General features: G+C 40.9%; 1 protein-coding gene across 1 annotated transcript in view; it reads left to right on the top strand.

The window, feature by feature from the left end:
* Positions 1 to 24,344, top strand: part of ST18 (ST18 C2H2C-type zinc finger transcription factor) — a 132,858-nt gene that overhangs the window by 34,895 nt on the left and 73,619 nt on the right. Inside the window, exons 5-7 of the mRNA XM_045292036.1 lie at positions 9,790 to 9,989; positions 17,121 to 17,909; positions 23,233 to 23,367. Coding sequence (XP_045147971.1) covers positions 9,790 to 9,989; positions 17,121 to 17,909; positions 23,233 to 23,367 — 1,124 coding nt within the window. The remainder of the gene's footprint in view (positions 1 to 9,789; positions 9,990 to 17,120; positions 17,910 to 23,232; positions 23,368 to 24,344) is intronic.

Genomic DNA, 24,344 nt, shown 5'->3' with positions numbered 1-24,344 from the left:
TGTACACCCTCTGGTCTAGGCAGACTTGTAAGGTAGAATTGGCATCATGATACTAGGGGGGGAGGAAGCATTTAGGAACTAGAGGAAAGTTGAGGATCCCCTTTACCCTTAAAAAATCAGATGATGTTGTGAGTTGACCATGGCTACCGTTCAGGTGGCAAATGATAAAATTGTTCTCTTGGAAGATAGAAGCTTTTGCATTGTCTTTTATATGATGCTTTAACAGAGAGAAGGGAATGATTCCTAAGGTCCAGAGAATTCAAGAACCCTGACAATTCAAGATTTTTGAATACATCAACCAAGAAACTCCCAAACATTTCAAGTTTACGTCTTCCAGATTTCATTCTGGGTTTCCAACCCTTCTAAGCCCTATCTCTGAGCATCTTTCCAACCTCAGCTGATAATACTTGCATGGTTTTATGGCTTAAGCCCGAAACCTTGCTATTATTTTTACATCTTCATGTTCTCACACATCCCACACCTGGCCTCTCAGTCAAGTTTGTTGTCTCATGCAAGTACATGCAATGTGACCGCTTCTCTCTAGGGCCCTCAGTTCTACCAGAACCCAAGCCGTCATCAGTTCTTATCTAGATTCTTGTTCTGTCCTTGTACCTGCCACCTCTTTTCAGCCCAGAAGTCAAGGCAATGCATTTAAAATACAAATAAGTAAATGCCACTTTGGGAAACTACTGTCATAGCTTCATATCAATGATTTCAAAATAAAAATCATGAGTTTTTATTTATCTTTATAGCAAAGATATCACATTTTGTCATTGCAACTCCAATTGGGATTATTAACTCTTTGGCATTTGAACCGCAAGGTCAGTCTTGTGGTATTCAAACTGGTGAATTAAATGGAAAAATGATAGCAATCACCAATATTGCACCTCTACATTTTAAGGGTGGCGCATTTCTCTTTTTTTTCCTTTTAGAAATATTTTTATTGGGGGCTCGTACAACTCTTATCACAATCCATATATACATTCATTGTGTCAAGCTCATTTGAACATTTGTTTCCCTCATCATTCTCAAAACATTTTTTTCTACTTGAGCCCTTGATATCAGTCCCTCATATTTTTCTTCCCTCCCCACTGCCCCCTCCCTCACAAACCCTTGATAATTTATCAATTATTATTTTGTCACGTCTTACACTGTCCGACATCTCCCTTCACCCACTTTCCTATTGTCTGACCCCCCAGGGAAAGGATTATATGTAGATCCTTGTGATCGGTTCCCCTTTTCTACCCCACCTTCCCCTTCCCCTCCTGGTATCTTTGCTCTCATTATTGGTCGTCTTGGATTTATCTGTCCTGGATTCCCTGTGTTTCCAGCTCTTATCTGTACCAGTGAACATCCTTTGGTATAGCTGGATTTGTAAGGTAGAATCGGGATCATGATAGTGAGGGAGTGGGGTGGGGAGGAAGCATTTAAGAACTAGAGGAACGTTGTATGTTTCATTGGTGCTATACTGCACCCTGACTGGCTCGTCTCCTCTCGCGACCCTTCTGTTAGGGGATGTCCAGTCGGTGGCACATTTCTCCAAGCACAAAAGTTCCTAAACTAGTCTGTAGCTCTCAGTACAATCTTTGTCCATAATTTTTCGGATGGATCCAGTTAGCTAATTCATTGCTTACTCCTTAAAATCTTCCCTCGCTGTTGTTGCTCAAACATGTCAAGCTCACACCTGCCTCCGTGGCCCGTCTGCACTTGCTGCTTCCTCTGCCTGAAAATGGTTTGGCTCCATATTTCTGCCTTTCTCTCTTACCTCCTCCAGGTCTTTACTCAGATGTACTTTTCTTCTTGATGCTTTTCTTGACCACCTACTTAAAACTCCAACCCTTTCCACCCATGAATTCCCTATTCCCTTTTTCTACTTACTCCCATCCCCCATAGTTTAGCTTCAATATTCTATCATTGTTTTACTTGACTTAAAACTCTTCTTCTACTCTAATAATAACTCTGTGAAGAAGGACATTTTCTCAAAATTACTTGATGCTATGTCTCTCCAATGTTGAACATTGCTAAATGAATACAAATTTGGCCCCAACTACATATTTATTCACTGAATATCTCCATAAACTGGGGATATAGAACTGTCCAGATAACTTTATAGTTCCACTTAAAAATACTCTTGAATGTGTTATTGAGAATCAGAATATATACTCTAAATTTTCTTGAACAATTGCTGGATTTTGCTTTACCTGTAAGTTTTGAAAATATACTTAAAAGCATATATTATACTCTGAAGGTGGTACTAGTGTACCTTTAAAGCACAGAGAAGTTGAGATACTTTTTCAAATATCATAGAGCTAAATGAAGGAGTTAGACTTGAACTCACACCACTTGAATTTAAGTTATTAGTGCTAAATTAACTAACAAATAAAAATCACTATTCTATGGTTAAAGAATTTAAAATTAAAAATCACTGTTCTAAATTTAAAGAGCCCTGGTAGCACGGTGAGGTGAGCTACCCAAAGGTTGGAAGTTCAAACCCCTCAGTAGTTCTGTGTAAGAAAAAATAGAATTACTGCTTCTGAAAATAAAGATTCTCAGCCTCAGAAACCCTACATAGAGTTGCTGTGAGTCAGAACTGACAGTGGCAGCGGGTTTATTCTAAGTGTAGCTTGCATTTGTTTTAGAAATGTGGGAAGGTGACACAAAATAATTCAGACAAAATCCTATACTCTAATTAATTAATTAATACAATTTCTAATAGAAATTAATATGTGAAACGGCTTCCAAGAGTTGGTGGAAACATCAAATTAAAAGATAGTGGAATTTCTTGAAGTTCTCTTGAACATACGGATATTACTTATAGAAACTACAAAATGAGATTTAACCGAAGAGATAAAATCTCCCCTCTTCATTCACGTTTGTCTTGTACTTGATGCAGGAAAAATGGGTTTCCTTTCCTAGTTAATACATAGTAAGCTTATCCATCGATTACATCATATCTCAAAAAAAATAATGTATTGTACTTTAAGAAAATGTTCAAGATTATCTGATAACCAAAAAAGTTACATTATTTACCTTACTGATAATTTGAGATGTATATAAAGGTCTCCCAAATAGCTGGTTTGAAGGATAGAATTGAATAGTAATTGTATAGTTGAATATCAATTTAGGTCCAGATATTCTCTTTCATTAAAATCTATATGATATTTGGTTAAGTAACTTAACCTGCTTGACTGTTAGAGGAACCCTGATAACATAATGGTTAATTAAATGTTTGACTTAGAACAGCGGTTGTCAACCTGTGGGTCACAACCCCTTTTGGGGGTCCAATGACCCTTTCACAGGGGTCGCCCGATTCATAACAGTAGCAAAATGACAGTTATGAAGTAGCAACGAAAATCATTTTATGGTTGGGGGTCACCACAACAGGAGGAACTGTATTAATGGGTCGCAGCATTAAGGAGGTTGAGAACAAAAGATTAGAAGAACAAAAGTTTGGTAACTAAAAGGTGAGTAGTTCAAATTCCCCATCTGCTCCACAGAACAAAGACGTGGCAGCTGCTTTTAGAAAGACTAATGTCTTTGAGCCCCTATAGGGTAGTTCTCCTCGGTCTTATAAAGTCACTGCTTGCTCCAGCAAATTTAAACCTAGATGTTTATATTGTAGTTGTTTAATTCAGGCTTATGGAAGTACGATCACTTTCTGAATAGTGAGTTAATGCATTTATTTCCATACTTTAAATTCCAAGCTGTAGATTCTTTTGGATTTGGATACACAACCGTTTTCCAGCAGGTCATTTCATTCCTTCTTTTTAAGCATTGCACATTCATTTTTGGCTTTGCCACAAACCTTCATTTATAAAAACTTGGTATTTGCAAAGCTCACTACAGAGAGGCCGCCCAGTATGAGGTAAACCTGCACATGTTGTCATCACAGAGAACAATAGTTCCAATTAGAATTTGAATTTCTAAAAGGAAGCATTTCTCAAATGAGCAACAAAAATCTTTCTCTCAGGTGAGACTACATTTAAAAAAATATATTTTTTGAGATATTTTAATACCACCCAATGTCCAAATATGAAGTGTGGTTCTGAGAGGCGTTTGCTACATTGACAAAGTTCTCCAGAGGACCCAGTAGACTGAAAGCAGTGAATAGAGTGAATAGAATAATAAATTCAAGGTAAGACTATTTGTCTCCTTTCTTCTTTCTGCTCGAAAAATGTAGATAATAGAAACCATTTTTTTCCCCCTAGCATTTCAGCACGCTGCAGTGGAAAAGGCAGCCCAGTGGAGATTGTTTCTGGCAACCTTGAGAAGCTCTGTTACCATTTGGGGCAATTCTTTTAGTGACATGTAAAGCATCGCCTTCCCTCATTGCAGCATCAAAGTGATGTGTCACAGTAAAGCCAAAATAGTGCACCCTCAGGGAAAACTGGGAAAGGGAGCATTTTCCAGACACACACGCAAAGGGTTATATTTATTATAACGCCTTCTATTTCAGTTCCAAATTCTGCTTGGACCATTGATAGTTTGTAATGGAGAAATGCACAGAATATGAGATTCAAAGCAAATGTTATATGTAAACCTAGTGGGAAAGGAAATTGCATATAAGAAGTAGAGTGAGTTTATCGACATACATGCCTGGGTAAATTCACATTGGATGTCAAGGAGGGAGTTTAGATGTTGCGCAGTGGTAGTACTCACCTGGCGTTGATGGAGTCCCAAAACACTGAGTTAGAAGTCACTTCTTCATCACCATCTTCTCTCTCCATTGCTTGTGATGGCGACATTATCCTCATTTTATAATAAGGAATTTGATGTTCCAAAGACTCATAAATTATTTGTAAACAGTTAATATTGTTATTCTGTTTATATACTGTTAGTATCAAATATTATAATCTATCTTAAAGTGAACTTGCATTTTCTTTTTTATAATAATTGCCTTTAGTTAGCTCTTTATGTTGAGAATATGCGCAACAGAGCATGAACCAGTAATTCAACAGTTCTTAAATGTACACTCCAATGACGTCTCCTATTACCTTAGAGATGTGCAAGCATCCTCATCCTCCTGCACTGAGGTGTTCCTCCTTATACTTAAATGAACTCACTGCCTCCTACGGTTCCTATCGAACCTTTTGAATTGCTGTTGTCAATTTGATTTCATATAAATATATCTTAAAAGAGCATAATGCTAATGGCAGGGTTTTTTTTACTAATTAAGCTACATGGTTGCATGGTTTTAAGAGGACAGCAGTGGATTTTTTGGTTGAATGTTTATAGATTATCTTGTGTCAGTCATTTGGGGGGTTCATTTAGCCTTGGTGACTCCCGAAAGTCTGAAATCCATGATAATTTGAAATTATTTTCTGCATTTCCCCCATTTTAATCAAGATTCTTCTATAGATTCTGAAGTCAAAGTGGTATGTAATGGTGGTGAGGTGTTTCTGATCTCCTGGCAACAGGGGTACTTGATAATGGATGCAATTAGCCACACAGCAGCCATTCCCTCCCTTGATTCCTGACTCTCCCTCTTCCTCAGTTGCTAAAGGTGGATAGGGAGCGATGACTGTCTTGGAGGGCTTGAATGCCCTCTTTATGAAACTTTCTTTATTGTGTGTGTGTGATTCATCCCTATGCTTTTTTTTTTAAGTTTATTTTATTTTTTAATCATTTTATTAGGGGCTCATACAACTCTTATCACAATCTATATATACATCAATTGTGAAAAGCATATTTGTACATTCATTGCCCTCATCATTCTCAAAACATTTACTCTCCACTTAAGCCCCTGGCATCAGGTCCTCTTTTTTTCCCTCCCCTCCCCATTTCCCCTTCTCTCATGAGCCCTTGATAATTTGTAAATTTTTATTTTGTCATATCTTGCCCTGTCCGACGTCTTCCTTCATCCACTTTTCTGTTGTTTGTCCCCCAGGAAAGAGGTCACATGTAGATCCTTGTAATCGGTTCCCCCTTTCCAACCCACTCTCCCTTTACCTTCCCAGTATTGCCACTCACACCACTGGTCCTGAAGGGATCATCTGCCCTGGATTCCCTGTGTTTCCAGTTCCTATCTATCAGTGTACATCCTCTGGCCTAGCCAGATTTGCAAGGTAGAATTGGGATCATGATAGTGGGGGGCAGAGGAAGTATTTAGGAACTAAATGTACTTTTCATCGTTGCTACATCACACCTTGTCTGGCTCATCTCCTCCCAGAAACCCCTCTGCAAGGGGATCTCCAGTGGCCTACAAATGGGCTTTGGATCTCCCCTCCACACTCCCCTCCTCATTTGCTATGGTAGGATGTTTTTGTTCTGGTGATGCCTGATACCTGATACCTTTAACACCTTGTGATCACACAGGCTGGTGTACTTCTTCCATGTGGGCTTTGTTGCTTCTGAGCTAGATGGCTGCTTGTTAACATTCAAGCCTTTGTCTAAGACCCCAGACAGTATATCTTTTGATAGCTTGGCACCATCAGCTTTCTTCACCTTTTTTTTTTTTTGTTATACACCTATTTGTCTTCAGCAATGGTATCATGGAGGTGGGCACACAATGATATGATTTTTAGTTCTTTGGGAAACTTTCTATCCAAGTCCATATATGATTGGGTTATTCATTTTCTTGTAGTTAGGTTATTGAAGTTGTTTTATATGTATTCTTACCCCACCCATGCTTTCCAAAGATAGTTTCACAGGTAGCAGTGGGCCTTGTCACTTTTTGCTAATGTCTTTTTCATGAGCAAAAGTTTTTTTGCTGTTTGTTCTTTTTTACTATATTAGATAATCCATTGTTAGAAACAGAGCCAACAGTAGTGTCCCTGCATATACTTTGAAGAAATTGATGGTTAGTTTGCACATTTGGTCTATACTGGCACTTTCCATAAAATCTGACATATTATACTTGGAGGAGTTATTGTTTGGAATCAAAATTTGGACTTCATTTTTATTAACAATAAATTTTATCCTGTGAGGTTTATTCTCACTGTTCCAGGTATAGACCACTTTTAGGGTCTTGACTATATTTTATGCCATATTTCACATCACTGAGGTTCAGTATCAGGTTCAGATAAAGATGTGTCCAGTGTATTCCACCACTCCACATAGTAGATTGGTGCATGGCCTTCGAGTAGGTTTCCCCCAGTTAGGAATTTCGGGTTCATTGAGGTGCTATTGTTCATGCAACATCAAAAGCATTCTGATATGACTCAAGTTTGTTTTCCTGATCTGGTATCCTGAAGGGAAAGGCATGTGATATTGGTCATAATTCAGTAATCTTACCTATATGTGCTTCGCCACTACCTTGAGCAGAAATCCAGTTCATTTAGGAAATTTTCATCTGGAGAACATCTTGAATTCTCTTTCAACAACTAGCAATGTTATCCCTCTATTTGACATGTTTCTCCTACTCCATCTCCTACAAAGATTAGTCTCTTTTACAAAGAAAACAGAAGTAAGATTCATTCTACTTTTTTATTGATATTAGCTGCTGACAAGTCAACCCTGAACACATGATGACCTTATATTACTAGAATCTAATCTTGCTTAGTCCTGCACAATCTCTGTGACCACAGCTGCTCTGTCTCAATACACCCAAACCTGTATGTTCCAGACCTGTTTCCCTTGAGTGACTTATGTGGGTGCGTATTTTGACAAACTGGCAGAACAGGTCTTTGCTTTCTGAAAAGCCGTCTTGTACAGGCATTCTTGAACTTGTCCTTTCTTATCGGGTTATTTTTAAATAGACTTCATTAAAACTGTTGCACATTTACAAAAGTATTTTTCTAAATAATACAGAAAAATTGAATATGCTCCTCTTTCCTTTGCCCTCTTTTTCTCCTGGTGAATAGCAGCATGCACTGATGTGGTACCTTTGCTACAATTCGCCTTCCGGTGTGGATACATTACTATTCGCCAGCATCTGTAGGGCTCACTCTGTGTGCTGTATGGAATCCCAGGGTGGTTTAAACAGTTAAGCACTTGGACACTAACTAAAAGCTTGGCGATTCAAACCCACTCAAAGTCTTCTTAGAAGACATGCTGAAGACCTGCTGCCCAAAAGTCATATGTCTGAAAATCCTGTGGAAGGGTTCAATTCTTCACACGGGGGTGGGGGGTGGGGGTGGGGTGGCCATGAGGCAGGATGGACGTCTTGGCAAAATAACAAAAATAAGTCTGGGATGTCACACTCTATGAGCTTTGACAAATGTTGAAAGCTATGTGGCCACCCTCACAACATCAGATAGAATAATTTCACTGTCTCCCAAAGGCCCTGTGCTCCACCTTTATGTCCATCCCTCCCACCTGTCTCTAAGTCCCGGATACTGATATTTTTACTGTGTCTATTTTTTTTAGTATTTTGAGAATCTCTTTAATTAACTCCCCTTCCAAAATATGTTTCCCCTCTGGAAGGAATCAAAAACGGTTTTTCTTCTGAAGCTTTGAAATAAATTCTTCTAAAATCAAGAAGGCGCAAGTGTTAAGTGGTTGGTGGCTAACCAAAAGGTGACCGCATTAATCTATCCAGGGGATCCACAGGAGCCCTAGTGTTCTGATTTCCTAATGACTCTAGCCAAGAACATCTTAATAGGCAGTTCTACTCTAAAACAGGGACGTACTGTGATAGCGGATCAACTCAGTAACACCTGACACCAACGACAAAGTCAAGACTTGTGTGTGTGTGTGTGTGTGTGTGTGTGTGTGTGTGTGTGTGTAAGCTGGAATCAACGCATCGAAGATGCATTGATTTGTTTATTTCTTACCAAGTGATTCTCAAGTGCTACCTCCACGGAAACAATTAAGGTCTTTCATTTCTTAATGTTACTCAGTGTTCAATGATGTTTTAGAGATGGAATTAACAATATCTTTGCTCTAAGTCTAAGACATTTCCACATAAAACTTCTTCACTTTTCTTCAAAGATATTAATAAATATCGCTCATACACTCACTGTTGCCTAAAAGCTCTAGTTTTCATGGATCCTGCCAAGAGGATGTTTGTCTTCACTTCAACACACTGTCTGACCTGCATGCGTCCTGAGTAGGACATGGGTATGAAACTGTCTCAGATTTGATTCCCATATCAGATTTTGAAAAGGGCCAGCCTCATGAGCATTTCTAAATGAAACCACAGAAGACTAGGAGTAAGAAGAGAGCATGGTCCATTTTTGTGACATCCGATCTTATTTCTCCTCCTTTCATTTGTTTGTTCTCTGTGCCAGATGGATGAGAATCAGAAGGCAAGCTGCCATGTCACATCTCTTGCCTTTTCTTTGGTGACTGGAGATCGATTGACTGGAGGCTCATCGCTGGTTTTCTCCCCTCTGCCGTGTCTTTCAAGAGAAAGCTGGTGCATGCGGCCATCTCAAATTTGATGTACGAATGTGTCACAGATAAACAGCTTCTACAGCAAACAGCTATTTGAAAACCCTTGTGAATTTGCCATATGGACCCCTTTGTGGGCTCTGTTTCTTCCTGTGGTGCCTTTGTCAAATTCGCATTTCTGAGGATGAGCAAACCTGCATAAACCTGGCTGCATCCAGCCCTCAGTAGTAGGTGTGGTGCCAAAGAGTTCCTTCTGCTTTGGGGGGGATTAAGAATGATAGTTTTTAAAAAAAGAAACCCTCTGATAGATAGTAAGAGAAAATACAAACAGTCCAACAGAGTGCAACTGATGAACAGTTTTTTTCTTCACGCCAGCCACTAACATGACCCATGTTCTCCAATTCCATTAAAAAGCTTGCTGTTCCTACCGATGTCTACGGTATAATCTTAGAAGTCTAACAGCGAACAGTAGTGAGCACTGTCTTACCCTCTTTTCGTTTGCCTCCCTCCCGACAGTGCTGCAAATGATGGCTCCGTGGGGAGAAAGAGGAGAGGAGAGGAGCAGACTCTGGGTGTCCCAGTCAACAAAAGGAAATCGCTGCTCATGAAGCCTCGACACTACAGCCCCAATATGGACTGCAAAGAAGAGAGTGAGGACAGGACTGAGGCCGAGGAGGACCATTTCCTCTTGCCAACAGATGATCACTCTGTTGCAGGTAGCAAACCAGGGGGTTGTACACTGTATCGGCTCCCTGTCATGAGAGGCATGCCTAATTCATGCAGGACATATGTGATTCAAGAAGTCTAGTCCAGTTTGGAACCAAACTGCATTTTGTTAATTTCAATCAGTATGTACTTATTAGAAGGCCCATTAAAAAAATTATCAGACACAGTATAGAGTCCCAAGATAAACAACACCCAGTCCTTACCACCAGTCCATTTCCAAAAGCATAGGCTTGGGTTATGATTTCTCTTGAGGAAAACAACAATAGCAAAAAGGCTAAGACATACACTGAAAAGTGCCTTGACTCCCTAATAGGGTGGATGGGGAACCCCTGCGGGAGCCCTTTCGACCCAAATCAAAACATCAACTCCACTGCCACCGAGTTCATGCCAACTCCCTGTGGTCTTATAAGGACAGAGTAGAACTGGGAATCTTCACCAAAGCAGATTGCCTCAGCACTCGCCTACAGAGAAGCTGGTGGATTCGTACCACTGATCTTTCAGTGATCTGCAAAGGTCTTTCACCCAAGAGCCACCAGGTCTCCTCCAAAGCCAAAGGGCATAGTTAAACATTTAGATCTCTGAAAAATTATGTTTTATATAATGCGATTGCTAAATCTTTCTCATTTGTTTTATCAAAATATAGAGTACTATTTAGCCCCAATAATAATGCAACCTGAACCAATACTTGCAGGGAGCCATTGTTTACTATTTTCCATATAGATTACAATAGATCATTATAGTAACAGATGGTATAGAAGGGACCACAAATTGGGAACCTACCATAGGAAAATGAATCTCAGAAATCTGTTAATAAGTCCATTATTTCTCAAATATTACATTTTTATTAATTCATTTACTAATTCATTCATGAAACACGCTTACAGGCAGCCTACAATGTAATTACTTATTTAAATGTTTCAGGATGTGATTCCTTTCCCCGAGTTCACAAGTACTCCCATGGGTTTCTAGTGGCCACATGCTCAGGCAGAATATCACCTACCATTTTGTGCATGAAGCTAGAACTGAAGGACATAAAAAATGTTCTTAAATTTGTGAGGAAACTAAATAAATGAATAGCTAATGCTGGTTGATTAGAAAAGTTAGGTGAAGACATGTTATATTACATTTACAGGATATTTTTTGAGCACGATTTATTCTGAGATCAAAATATACTACATAATTTGTCAATTGAAAAGGAGTATCTATTACACACAAAGGTATACACACACACACACACACACACACACACAACGTAACTAGAACATAGAGATTTAGTGTATATCATCCTATCTCCAGTGAATTGATTTTAAGAGAAGCTTTGGGGTCTGTCGTTAAACTAAAGTTGTATCTGATTTAACAATCTTTGGTGTCCATTTCCTAGGTTCGCTATCTCTATCATATTGCTTGGAGTTTTGTCGATCACTGTCGATTAAAGTCATCTTCGGCTTCTTGTATTTCCTTGAAACTGATAAATGTCATTTGTTGATTCAAGGAAATGTCAAATTGACTTAAGTGTTGGAAAGAATCTTGGGTCAAGGTAGCTAGCCTTGGGGTATATATGCCTAACATGTGGAATGATCCAAATATTGAGGAAATGGGCATGCTTTAACGTCATGCATGCTCAGGGTAACACAAGCACCAGGAGGACAAGGAGTGTACAGGACCTGTTGCTTCCCAGCTTTTATCCCAATGGGCTGATTACCCTAGATATTTAATATTAACCCACTGGGTGTCTGCAGGGTTAAGCAGCTCTAGGAGAACAGTTACACCCATGCCATTGAGGACTCTGCTGATAGCCTCTAAAATACTGCCTAAGGAAGGGAGATGAAACCATTTCCTGATACCTCTTTCATGCCATCTGGTTTACATGGGCCCTTTGTCACCAACAGAGATGCAGTTCTATGTGATGAAATATTGTCCTCCTTAGCATTCAGGTAAGGAACTCAGACTCAAAAACGTAAGAAACTACAGCAGAAACTACCTCTCTTTTTTAAAAAGGGGATGGTTTTTTTTGCATGTCCTTCACATATCATACAATTTAATCCTTCAATCATATTAAGACATTTTGTACAATCATCACTAAAATCAATTTCAGAATATTTTTTCTCATGCTCATTATCCTTAGCTCCCCCATTGCCCCCGATTCTCCCTGGAAAGTAAAAGCAAAAGATGGGCCACCAGGTCACCTAAAGAGATCAAATTCTGCTCATAGAGCTTCTGCAGCCAGTACCCTGCCAGCAGAAAGAGATGCCCTGTCAGTGGCTTGTGGGTTCAAACGCAAATGCAGCTTCTCTCTGAGGAGAACGCAGGAGAATGCTGCTGGGGTCAGGCACCACAAGTTGGGTCAGGCACTTGGAAGGAAGGCTCCTGGAGAAGAAGCCCCAGCCACACACACAAGGCGTGCACAGGCCCCTCTGGCGGCAGCGCTCCTCATTTTCCAAAGAACAATTAATAAATATTTTCTTTTAGCATGTAACAAACAGTTGAACCAAACAATTATGTAAACTGGAAGTGACCCAAACGCTGGCAGCTTGGCAGCAGCGCGGGGCAATGCATTGTGGTGCACATGTGCGTTTGTCCCTCCTCCCTCTCTGGTGATCTGCACTTAATAGGAATATTTTAAACTATGTAGCTAAGCAACAGAGGTAATTGTTGCTTTCTAGAGCTTTTGTTAGCACTCTCACACAGCCCAAATATGCATAATTAGGTATAATGTCTATAAATCATTATTGTACACATGTGGGTAGTTAAGTGGAGTGAGAGAAGAGTTCAATGAATTGAGCATATTCACTGAAAATGCTTTTTATTTGTTTTCTGTAGTTCATAATACTTTGAAATTATCATAACCCTTTACACTTTCTCTTAATAGCCAACTGTGATACTGAGAAAAAATTCATTTGCATTTTAGACTATGTTTAATTTATTATTTAAACCTGGTGTTGCTCTGCTATGAATTCAGGGAGGATAGACGATTCCATCAAATATTATGGATTTGTTTATCCAGGCTTTCTTCTAGGAAGTGAACTGTTAAAATTTTCAGTTTATGTAGAATAGATCCCAACAAAAGCCTGAACCCTATAATCAGCATTATTTAAAGGGGCTAGTGTTGTGACTAAATTCTTCCCTTCATCCAAAAATGCTTTTAGTTACTATGGCAATATTTACTTGATCCTGGCAGTCCAGTGTTGATTTAGGGCGATAATTACCAGAAAGGAAGATGATGGAGATGCGGTTTCTAGTGTCCTTGTCGGAGACAATGTTTACCAAAAAAATAAAACCAGACAAAAAGAGCTGCGATGTCTTAAACAGAGACACCATCCACCTGGGCCCTTGCCACCAATGGTTACACTGTTCTTCTACCTGAAGATGTTGATTAACACAGAATGGTCTTCATCGGTTTCTTCGGAGGCTTATTCTCTTATTCTCTTCTGCTTCCCAGCCCCCATCCTGTTATCTGGAGATCAGAAAAGGTCCTGCATCTCTATTCTTTTTCTCCTTTTTTTTTTGTTCTAGTGCATAGCAGAAGGACAATTGTGGGTGATTTGGGCATTCCATCGCCTGGGATGTGCGCTCTGTCATGTTCCCTGTCTCACTCCTTGCCTGAGCAAAAGTCTCTGGCCACCAGAGAGCTGGACTCTCTGCTCCATTCCTTGCATGTCTGGCTGGGCATCTACATTGGTATGGGGGCAGGTAGTGAAGCATGCCTGGGAGTGAGAAGGGTCACATTAAGATCCCAGGCACTTTGGGCACGCTCTGTCACAGAGATTTCCTGGAGTACATGACCCTGATTGGCCCGGTACTTAGCTCAACTAGTTAAATATGCACCAACAAAATAAAAGAACTGAACAGAAATTTTCAAAAGGGCTGTTTGAAAAGAAAAATGTATTTTAGTGAAATGTGCAGACCCGGAGTTAGGAAAACCAAAGGGAAGAATATACTTGCATTTTACGAGATGAAATAACTTGGGGGAGGGGGGCATCTCAAGTTGCAATAGTGAAGAATTCTATAGACAAAATGCCGAATGAAACTACAGCATCCAAAGAAGATGGAAGGAATGTACAGAGTCACTAGACCTTCAGATATGATTGATATTCAACCATAGCAAGAGAGGGCTATGATTAAAAAAAAAAAAGTATTGAAGGAACACATCCAAACAATGCTCCATAAATTGATGAAATACAATTGAGATGCAGCACTAAAGATAGGGGTCCTGGGAGCATAGTATAATGGGTTGCACATTGGGCTGCTAACCATAGACCAGCAGTTCGAAGACACCAGCTGCCCCATGGGAGAAAGATGAGACTCAGAGTTCCCTTAATGAGTGACAGTATTGGAAACCTATGGGCCAGGTATATGCTATCCAATAGGGCCACTATGATTTAGGATCAACTCAGTGACCGGGAGTTTTCATTGGAAAGCACTGAAGGTGCTTACTTGTCTATCCCAAGAATTGTAGTAGACGGTTACCTGGCTAAACTACTAGACTATATCACTATGTGTGTGCCCATAGCAGAGAAACATGATCCAATAAAGTGTGGAAATTAATATCATTAATATCACACACAAGTAGAATTTCTAAAGATCATTCAAAATAGGTTGTAGCAGTACATTGACACGGGACATTGAAATTCATCTGGTTCAGAAGAGGGCATCAAAGGAGTGTTATCATCATTGCTGATATCAGGCAGGTCTTGGCTGGAAGCAGAGCACACCATAAAGGCATCTACTTGTGTTTATTGATTATGAAAAGCCATTTAATGCTACGGATATAACACTGTATGGATAACAGTTTGAGACCAGGAATACCACACCACGAAATTGTGCTCATGTGTACTCCGTATACAGACCAAGGGATGCTACCTGGCCTAAAATCAGGTGTACGGCAGGGGTGTTTCCTTCACCACACTTATTCCATCTGTATGCCCGGCAAATAATCTGAGAAGCTGGACTATATGAAGAATTTGATGTCAGTATTGGAAGACTCGTTCATGGATGACACTGTCTTAATGAAAATAGAGGGCTGGAAGCACTTACTGTTACACTACAAAGGCCACACCCTTCAGTACATCTCAACATAGTTAAAACAAATGTATTCACCCCTAGGCCACTAAAGAGCAGTATCGGCAACCGAGAAAAGATCGAAGCTTTCAAGAATCTCATTTTACTTGGATTCACGATGTCTATGGGAGCAGCAGTCAAGAAATCAAGAGACAGCATATATTGGGAAAATCTGCTGCAAAGTATCTCTTTTAGGTGTTCAAACACATACACGAAGATGTCATTTTAAAGACTGTGAGCTGTGTCTGACACAAACTACGGTGTTTTCAACAGGGTCTCATGCATGAGAACGAAGATAAGGAATGAGGAAGATGGCAGGGAATAGAGGACTCTGAGTTCTGGGATTAGCAGAGCACCTTCAACCCACCACGGACTACAGGGAGAATGAGCACATCTGTCTGAGAAGAGATGCAGTGAGAATGTTTCTTAGGAGGAAAGATGGCCGGAATTGGGGTCTTGCATATGTTGGACATGTCACCAGGGACAAGTCCTGGAGAAGGACATCATCCTTGGTAAAGTAGGTCAGAGCGAAAGAGGAAGACCTTCAGCTTGATGGACGGACACAGAGAAGCTGCAGCTGAATCACCCAGGAATGACTATGAGGATGGATCAGGTCCAAGGAAAGGTTCATTCGATTAGTCTTAGGGTTGTTACGAGACAGGCCAATTAGACAGCACCTAACAAGAACAGCGCTTTTCCCATTGGTTTATGGTTTCCTGGACATGGAATTTTAGGGTGACAACGATGCAAGTGACCAACACATTTGAAAGCTTCAGAATCCTTTTTGTTATCAACACACTGTTGTGTTTGGTAGTTTAATTAATAATCCATGAAATCTATAAATATATTTGAGTAACTATGGATCAGAGGGGAGATGCTCCTAAAACATTGTCATGGCTGCAGAAAAATCTGAACAGTATTTTCTTGATAAAATATGGTATCATATATATATTTATTTCTTTTTGATTGGCTAAGGTTTGTTCACATTTAACAGTCTTGTTTTAGATCAGTTCTCAAAAAATCATTAGCTCTTACTTTGTTGAAAACTCTAATAGTTCACTTCCTTTTAAAACAGGTTAGCAGTTTTATTGTCATATAATTCACATAAAACACAATTCAATGGTTTGAACATATTAAAAAGAATTATGCAATTATCACCCCAATTTTAAAACATTTTCTTCATTCTTGTGCTTATTAATGTTAGCTCACCATTTCTCCCCAACCTACCTTGCCATAACCCTAAGAAACTATTCACCTGGTTACTGTATCTATAGATAAGTAGATAGACTTATCCTGGATTTTATGTAAAGAAAAACATACCAGCCCCCAACCTTAACATTAAATAGCAAAGTAAAATACAGAAAAAAACTCAATAGAAAATAAAGCAGCAAAACACAACAAAACCAGCACAAATTCAAAAGGGAGAACAAATGATAAGGTATTAAATGTCAACCTCACCACGTCTGCATTAGTCTACTTTCCAGTGCACTCTGTCTGGTAGCAAGGCAACTCACATGGCCAGAGGGGAATCTGCCAAGGCAAAAGTACCCGTGCATGTCTTGAGGGGCAACTCTCAGAAGCTTTAGTTCGCTGAGATGTCTTGGTGGCTCTACAGTTAGATGTTCAGCTGCTAAAGGCAAGGCTGGTGCTTCAAACGCCACTGGCCAGTCTGCCTAGTAACCCTGGCAATCTGCTTCCTCAAAGATTCCAACCTGGGAGAGCCGATAGGGTAATCCTATGATGTCGAAGGGGGCCATTATGATGGGAACATCTACTCGATAGTGCAGACAACAATAAAGGTTTGCTTTGCTCTAAGAAGATATATGCTTTATTCCACCATGTTTAGAAAATGGATAAACATTGTATCACACATGTGAAAGAGTTTCCCAAAGTTCTCAGGAAATATCCCATTATCTTGTCATTCCATTTTCTCACAAACGCTCGGAAGGCCCCTTGAATTCTACATGATAGACGTCTGTTTACACGTGTGTGTATTCTCGTGCCATTTGCTTTCAATATTGTTTGCTCTTCTGTTTTAAATATTGTCTATTCTTTTTCTGTAGAAGAAACCATGGCAAAACCTATGGACAACCCGTTTTATTCAGTTGCACACAAAAACTCCAATATAAAAGAAGATAGATGCCCTAGTTATCGAGAACTTGTGGTCAAATCTTTCATGCACTTGGGGAAATTAGAAAGCGGAGCGTCTGTACAGACTGCGAGTGAAACCTTAAATGACAGTGGTATCCAGTCTTTGAAAACAGAGGGTGATGAAGCGGAGGATTGTCTTCTGTTTCCTTCTGACGATGGTAAAGACAGAAACAAGGATTCCCAACTCCGGTTCTCTTTCTCCGATGAGAGTGAAAGTAACTCAGAAAGCACACAGAATAGTTGGGAGTGCGCCTCTAATTTTTCCGGAGAAACCACACCGCACAGAGTGGCCAAGTATATTTCAGCGGATGATCAAAAAGACCCCGCAGACGTTCCAGAAATAAAAACTGAAGTTGAACAGTGTCTCCCGTGTAAAAACGTGTGTGACCCCGAAGCAGTAAGCAAAGACCCCCAGAAGACTCATGTGGAGTCCTTGGAAGGCCAAGGCCAGCCTCCTTTCCCAGAGCACGAAGATGACCGGGAATGCCTGTGCGCCACGACCAAAGAGATTGAGGACCTGGAGAAAGCCAGGGGGAATTTAAGTTTGCTGGAGCAAGCAATTGCACTGCAAGCAGAGAGAGGGCGCTCGTGTCACAGCACCTACAAAGACCTGGATCGTTTTTTCCTGGAGCACCTGGCCGGGGAAAGGAGGCAAACCAAAGCTCTTGACCTGGGTGGAAGACAAATCTTTAACAGCAAACGTAAGGCACTTTTTTTTTTTACATTATTGTAGGGATAGAATTGCTTTAAGTTTTGAAATTAGCTGGATTTTTATGTGCAGATAACTTTAATACAATTTTTAAATTAATTTATGCTATAAAATACTTCTCTCTCTCTTTTTTTTCCTTTTTTCCTTGGTTTTTCTTCGGTTAAAAGGAGATCAGCTATTTCCCCCCAGTGTTTTCACAAGCACGGCCTCTCTTCCTTTATTTGACTGCAGTTTTAAAACATGTATACCACCACGTTTCGCCATGGGTGCAACACTGGTGGTCACTCGTGTTTCAGAATGGAGCTCTCTTCCATGAGGTGTGCAGTGGAAGCTTTCTGTAAAAAATACTCTTATTGGGGCTTGTACAACTCTTATCACAATCCATCCATCCATCCATTGTGTCAGCACATTCGCACATTGGTTGCCATCATCATTCTCAAAACATTTGCTCTCTGCGTGAGTCCTTGGTATCAGCTCCTCATTTCCCCCTCCCCCTCCCCACACACCCATCACAAACCCTAGATAATTGATAAATTATTATTATTGTGTCGTGTATTACACTGTCCGACGTCTCCCTCACCCTCAGTGGATGTTTTTTGAGAAGAGTATAACCAGAATTTGCTCTGAGTTGCCTCTCAGTGGGACTGACCTTTTCGCCTTTGGTTTAACAACCCACGATGTCAATGTTTCCACCCGCCACTGACTTTTAATAGATAGTACTTTCCAAAGTACTTTATCAGAAACTCTTGGAAGTATGTCAGTACTCACTGGATTGTAAGTCACTTTACTAGCCAAATCTATTCCAGAAACTCCACATTTTACGTTACCTCTCTCATGCTGAGAAGCACTGAAGGCATTGTTGCTCTAAAATAATGTCACACCACTTTCAATCCAGGCATGATGTTCTAATTCTTTTAGAATAAAATTGGACATTAATGATTTGACAACTTTCCTCATTTCTCTAGTTCAACCACAAATGGGCCACTCTTGAAAACAAAGAGCCAATAGGCTTTGAGGAGACCTTAGAGCTAGCTGTTCCTCAGGCTTGAGAACTATTGTAGCCCCTGCTGTCGGAAAGGTAATCCTCAGTCTCTCTCTCCCTGAGCCTTCTACCAGGTGGGCTTCATGATGATTCTAATAGTTATGCAGAGATTCTCAAATGGTGGTCATTCAGTCCCAGACCACCACCACCACCACCACCACCACCACCACCACCACTTGCCATGGAATTGACCCTGACTCATGGTGTCCCCAAGTGTGAGAGAATAGAACTACACCAATGGCCGATTATTTGCAAGTAGATTGGCTTTCTTCCCAGGGACTTCTGGGTGGATTTGATTATATAACCTTCAGCATTCCAGCGTGTGCACCATTATCACCACGTAGGAGACTCCTCGATGCCTAGAAAATGGCTATGTCCTCCCAGGATGATATCAGACTTTTTGTTCAAGACCCTTGGAGTATGGACGATGAATCTGCATTTTGTTAGCAGGTCCTCCAGGTGAAACCGGGGCGATACCCTCCAGTCTGAGGATCCCGGGATGAGGGGAAGGTCCTATACGAGGAAACCAAGGCCACGCATTTAAAAGGCTTACAAGAACATGTTACTATGTCTTACGATTTCTTAGTTGCTGAGATTTCTACATGAATTAATTGTATATTTTGTCATTTTAAGCCAATTTTAGCACTCACCTGATATCTCTCTAAATAATTTCTTGCAGCTCAGAGCTGAGGAAATGAAAAATAATAAAATAATACGATTTCCCCTTGAAAACCTCATTGCAGTAGAGTGAATTCTGACTTACACTAATCCTATGTGACAGAGTATTTCTGCCCCAGTAGGGTTTTCGTGGCTGACCTCTTTATATGAAGAGACTGCCACATGTTTTCTTATATAGCAGCTGGTGGGTCCAAACCTTTGGGTTAGCAGTTGAGCATTTAACTACTGCACCAGTGGGAATTTCTTAATGTCAGCTAGGAAGGAGTAAAGTATGAATGCCATGCGGACAGCGTTCAAGGGATCTGTAGAGATTGCATGTTAATAATGTGTGCTTGTGTGTGTGTATGTGTGGTATGTGTGCTAATATGAGCCATAAAGTCAAATAAATAAATTGTTTCTAATATGTCATATTTTATTAATTCTAAGATATACTGTTATCTCATGTAATATATCTGATATTAGTGGTATACAGTCATTTCTTTCTTAATAGCACACCAAATTCATCTTACATTTGGTGGCATTTTATAGTTCATAAAGTACAGTACTTGAAGAAACCTTAATTATTTGTGCATAGCTTAAAATATTTGATGATCCTTGGGTCATGTTTAGAGATTCTTTTTGCTTTAAAAAACTAAAACTACAGGATCAGTGTTTGTAAATATTGGGTTATACAGGACACTTGCCGAATTATTAATTGAACTGGCTGAATCAGCAGTGTATCCTATTGCCTAGAGTGCAGTCCTATCAGGAACAAAGGCTGTATTATTGTGTTAAAAGTTTACACAAGCAGGATGCAATGGACTAGTGTTAAACAGAGGCCTACAAAGTGGTCCCTGGGGAGCAGGAAAACCAAAGCATAGAAATGTTTCCCGAAGTGGGTGATACCACTCCCTGTGGGGCACTGAAGCAGATTCTTAAACACCTTATCCAGGATGATGGATTGTAGTGCAGAGTTTTTACTTGCCAGGCAGCACTATGTGACTTAAAAAAATTAATGTGGTAGATGGCTAAATAAGTTAGGGATGCTAGAGATGACCACAAAAACCAAGTTCATACTCCTGTCCAGGTGTAGCGTCTGTGGCACGGCCACAAGCTCTTCCTTGATGTGTCTCCATCGCTTACTAGCCAATATGCATCACAATATATAACTGTGTTCTGCAAAAAGGAACCCACGCTTCCAATTTGTCCCAGCCCAGCAGCCCCCGTAGTAAGGAGAGAGCACTTGAATGAAACAAAAACAGTTTTAACCAAAGCCTTCCAATGAGCTGTGCAGCTGTCACATAAATATAGTGACTGTCACTCTTAAACACGTAGTGAGACTTACCCACAATACAAGTAAAGCCATCGTATAATGTTGTTCAGCCTAGGATACTTTGAGAGTGAGTGGACTGATCTGAATAATTACCTGAATGTAACAGGTGTGAACAGGAACTGTCCCAGAGAAACCATGATGTTAGGTCCCAGGTATAAGGGCATGATCATTATGCAGCATTGTTCTAAGGAGAAAAAAATAAGAAGAGGAGCCAGGCCCAAGAGGTACCCAGAGCTTAGATTCTGTCTTCTTATCATGCAAACAGGTTCTGCCCTATAAAGCACTTCATCAGCATCTTTGTCTCACCCAGCAGAGAAGAGACTTGGAGACAAAGGTGCATGATGGACTGTCAGTGGGCCACACCTGGTCAGGTGCCAGCCAGGCCTTATCTCCAACCCCCTCTCTGGCTTCCTGCAGACAAATAGCGTGGCAAGAGGGAAATGCTCCACGCCAAACATTTCAATGGTGTTTAGAAATGTGGTCTCTGGTGGACAGGATCCAAGAGAGGCAGGACATCAAAATACATATTGTTGCTCTTCTCATTTTCCCCGGTACACTCTCCTACGGTGTCACCTCTTCTGATTTTGTGTTAGCCAGGTTTCAAGGTTTGGACTAGTCATCTACACATAGTACATATACAAATCAACTTGATATTTGGCCACACGTTTGGAATACATAAAATATATATCCATACAGGGCGTACCAAGACTTCTAATATGCCTCTTGATCTCTTATGAAATACAGATGGTATAATCAGGGCATCTTCACATTTAAAATTTGTCTCCCTCAACAATAAATGACTGTTACTTGTGTCACCCCCCTCCCCGTCCCTCATTTTCTCTCAGTGGTTCCTCTGGGCTGGTAGTCTGTTACACCGGGGTGGAATTTTGATCCTTTACCACTCTACTCAAACGATGCCCCCCATAATTGTATTACACATGTATCACATAGGCCCCCCTCATTTAGAATCCAGGGTGTCATGGGGGCACATTCCAATGTGCTAATTGGAGTCTCTCACATTTTTCCCTTCGCCGGCCAAATGCTGCAAAGAGAGGCACATGGACCTGTGTACCAGATGAAGGCCCTGACCCGCATGCCCCCTCTAACTGCTGCTTTGTGGCAGGATCAAGCACATGACCTATTTTCACTCTCAGCCTCAAGTGGGCTGATTACTACTGGTATCCCTGCCCCTAAATTCAGCAGCTGACTTGGCTCTCAGGTAGAGAGTGGGGAACAGGTTTCCCTAAGTATTTACAGTACTGGGCCACACAGGAAAGGTACAGACAAATGTGGCCATCGCCGTCCTTTTCAGAAATTCACTGACCGACCCTCCCAACCATGATTATCAAGGTATCTGCTACTAAAGCTTCCTTTATGTCAGGCATGGTCTCATCAGTGTCTCTGAAGTGCTGACCTATTCACACCGTTCTCTACCACTCAGCCATGCATGGCAGCATGTCCTCAGACCACCTCTCTTAGGTCTTGTCCTACAGTAGCCCCAAAAACCCACAGAGCTGAAGGTATCCCAAGTGCTAGGCTGTATTCATTCATGCTGATGCCTTCTAGATAGTTCCAGAGTCCCCCAGGCTCTTGCTCCAAGTCCCAGTAAAAACACCCTACAGCACTTCACTTTGGGAACCTGGAGTTTGGGAATCCTGGGCTAGCAGATGCAAAGAGAGGCTACTGGATGTCAGGAGTCAGCATTGGGGGCCTTCAGGCCCTGAATGGTGTGCACATTGCTCTGCAAGTTGGAAACACTGGGCTTGAAGAGCCACGGCATTCCGGGGTCCCTGACTGAGACTGCCAGGCACATGCAGGCACGGGCCAGATGGGCCTTGTCGGAAAGGAAGGATCTGCCTCCTGTTTTGTGACTTTGACTCGGGCTTATTCCAGAGTCTTTTAGTAGGAGATGGCTTTGGCTTGAATAGCTTTTTTTCCTTCTCCTTCACATCCCCCCCCCCCACCGTGTTCGTTGTCCTTTGATCCCCCAGGTCCTCCCGTTTTGACATAATGAAATTCTAACTACAAAATGAGGTAGGACAACTTTTAAAGCCATGTCTACATTTTAGCACTTCCTTGCCCTGGGTGGGCCTTTGCTTAGGAAACCAAGGAAATGGAAAATGTTTTTTAATGTTTCCACAGGTCTTAGTTGAGGGCTTTCTTCATGGCAATGTGGGAAGAAGGCTTGCATTTCTAGTATGGAACCGAGTGAGGGGTCAGGTCTACAAGGTCATGCAATTGAATGGGATGGGAGAGAAAAGAACCAAATTCATCTTTCCGCAGACTCGCCGAGGCCTGACAAGAGGGAGACAAAGTGCCCCATCCCGGGATGTGATGGCACTGGGCACGTGACCGGGCTCTATCCACACCATCGAAGTCTCTCAGGCTGCCCCCACAAAGTGCGGGTCCCCCTGGAGAGTGAGTACTTTCTAGTCCCACAAAGGGAGGCTTGTTTGCATGCAGACCACCATGACTTTGCCCTTTTAATTTGGAATAGAAATGTAAATCATCTCTTCTGGCATTGTTTGGTTTTTTAATTGCTTATTTACTTACCAGATTTTTTACATATAATTCAAATATCATATATATTTTTAAATTTGTATTAGAATGATCATTTTTTACTGATTAGTATTGTTTTATTATTAAATACTTTTATTGGGGGCTCTTACATCTCTTCTCCCAATCCATACCTTCATCCAGTGTGTCAAGTACATTTGCTGCCATGATCCTTTTCAAAGCATTCTCTTCCCACTTGAGCCCCTGATCATATATTTCAATCGTTCAAAGATATTAAAAAGTGTTGTGTACTCATCACCAAATTAATTTTAGGGCATTTCTTCCTTGTAGTCCTTGAGGTCAGCTCATTTTCCCATTAGCCTCCTCCATCATGCCCGCCCCCGCCAAATCCAAACTTCCTGTCATTGGGTTAAACCGTACTCAGAGCTGGGCCCCAGGAAATTATTAATACAGTTACTACCTCTATAGACTTGCCTGTCCTGGATTTCATATACAGAAATCCATACAAAGAATACTAACAATGACAGACTAAAACAGGGAAAAACCTCAAGGAAAAGGGAGCAGAAATGATTAAATCTGGAACAAAGATACATTGGATCAAAAGGGAGATCAAATGAGAAGGTGTCACATTTTTATCCTACCTACCTCTGCAGTAACCTGCCCTATAAAGCCCTCTGTGTGATAACAAGGCCACCCCACCCCCACCTCCAGTCCACAGTCCCAGGGAATTCACCAGAGGGTTAATCCATGTGGAGTCCCTGCAAATGGATTTTGGACGTTCACTGTCATCTAGAGCCTTCTGCAAAATTAAGTGTTCAAACGTTAAACTCTAATACTGTTCCCTTCCCTGAATTTAGATTTTATTATGTACAGTCCTT

The sequence above is a fragment of the Echinops telfairi genome, unplaced genomic scaffold, assembly GCF_000313985.2.
Source record: "Echinops telfairi isolate 266 unplaced genomic scaffold, ASM31398v2 ScPeMD7_1;HRSCAF=3_0, whole genome shotgun sequence".
NCBI lineage: Eukaryota > Metazoa > Chordata > Mammalia > Afrosoricida > Tenrecidae > Echinops > Echinops telfairi.
The sequence above is the reverse complement of the archived record's forward strand: the minus strand, read 5'-3'. Positions and strand labels throughout refer to the sequence as shown.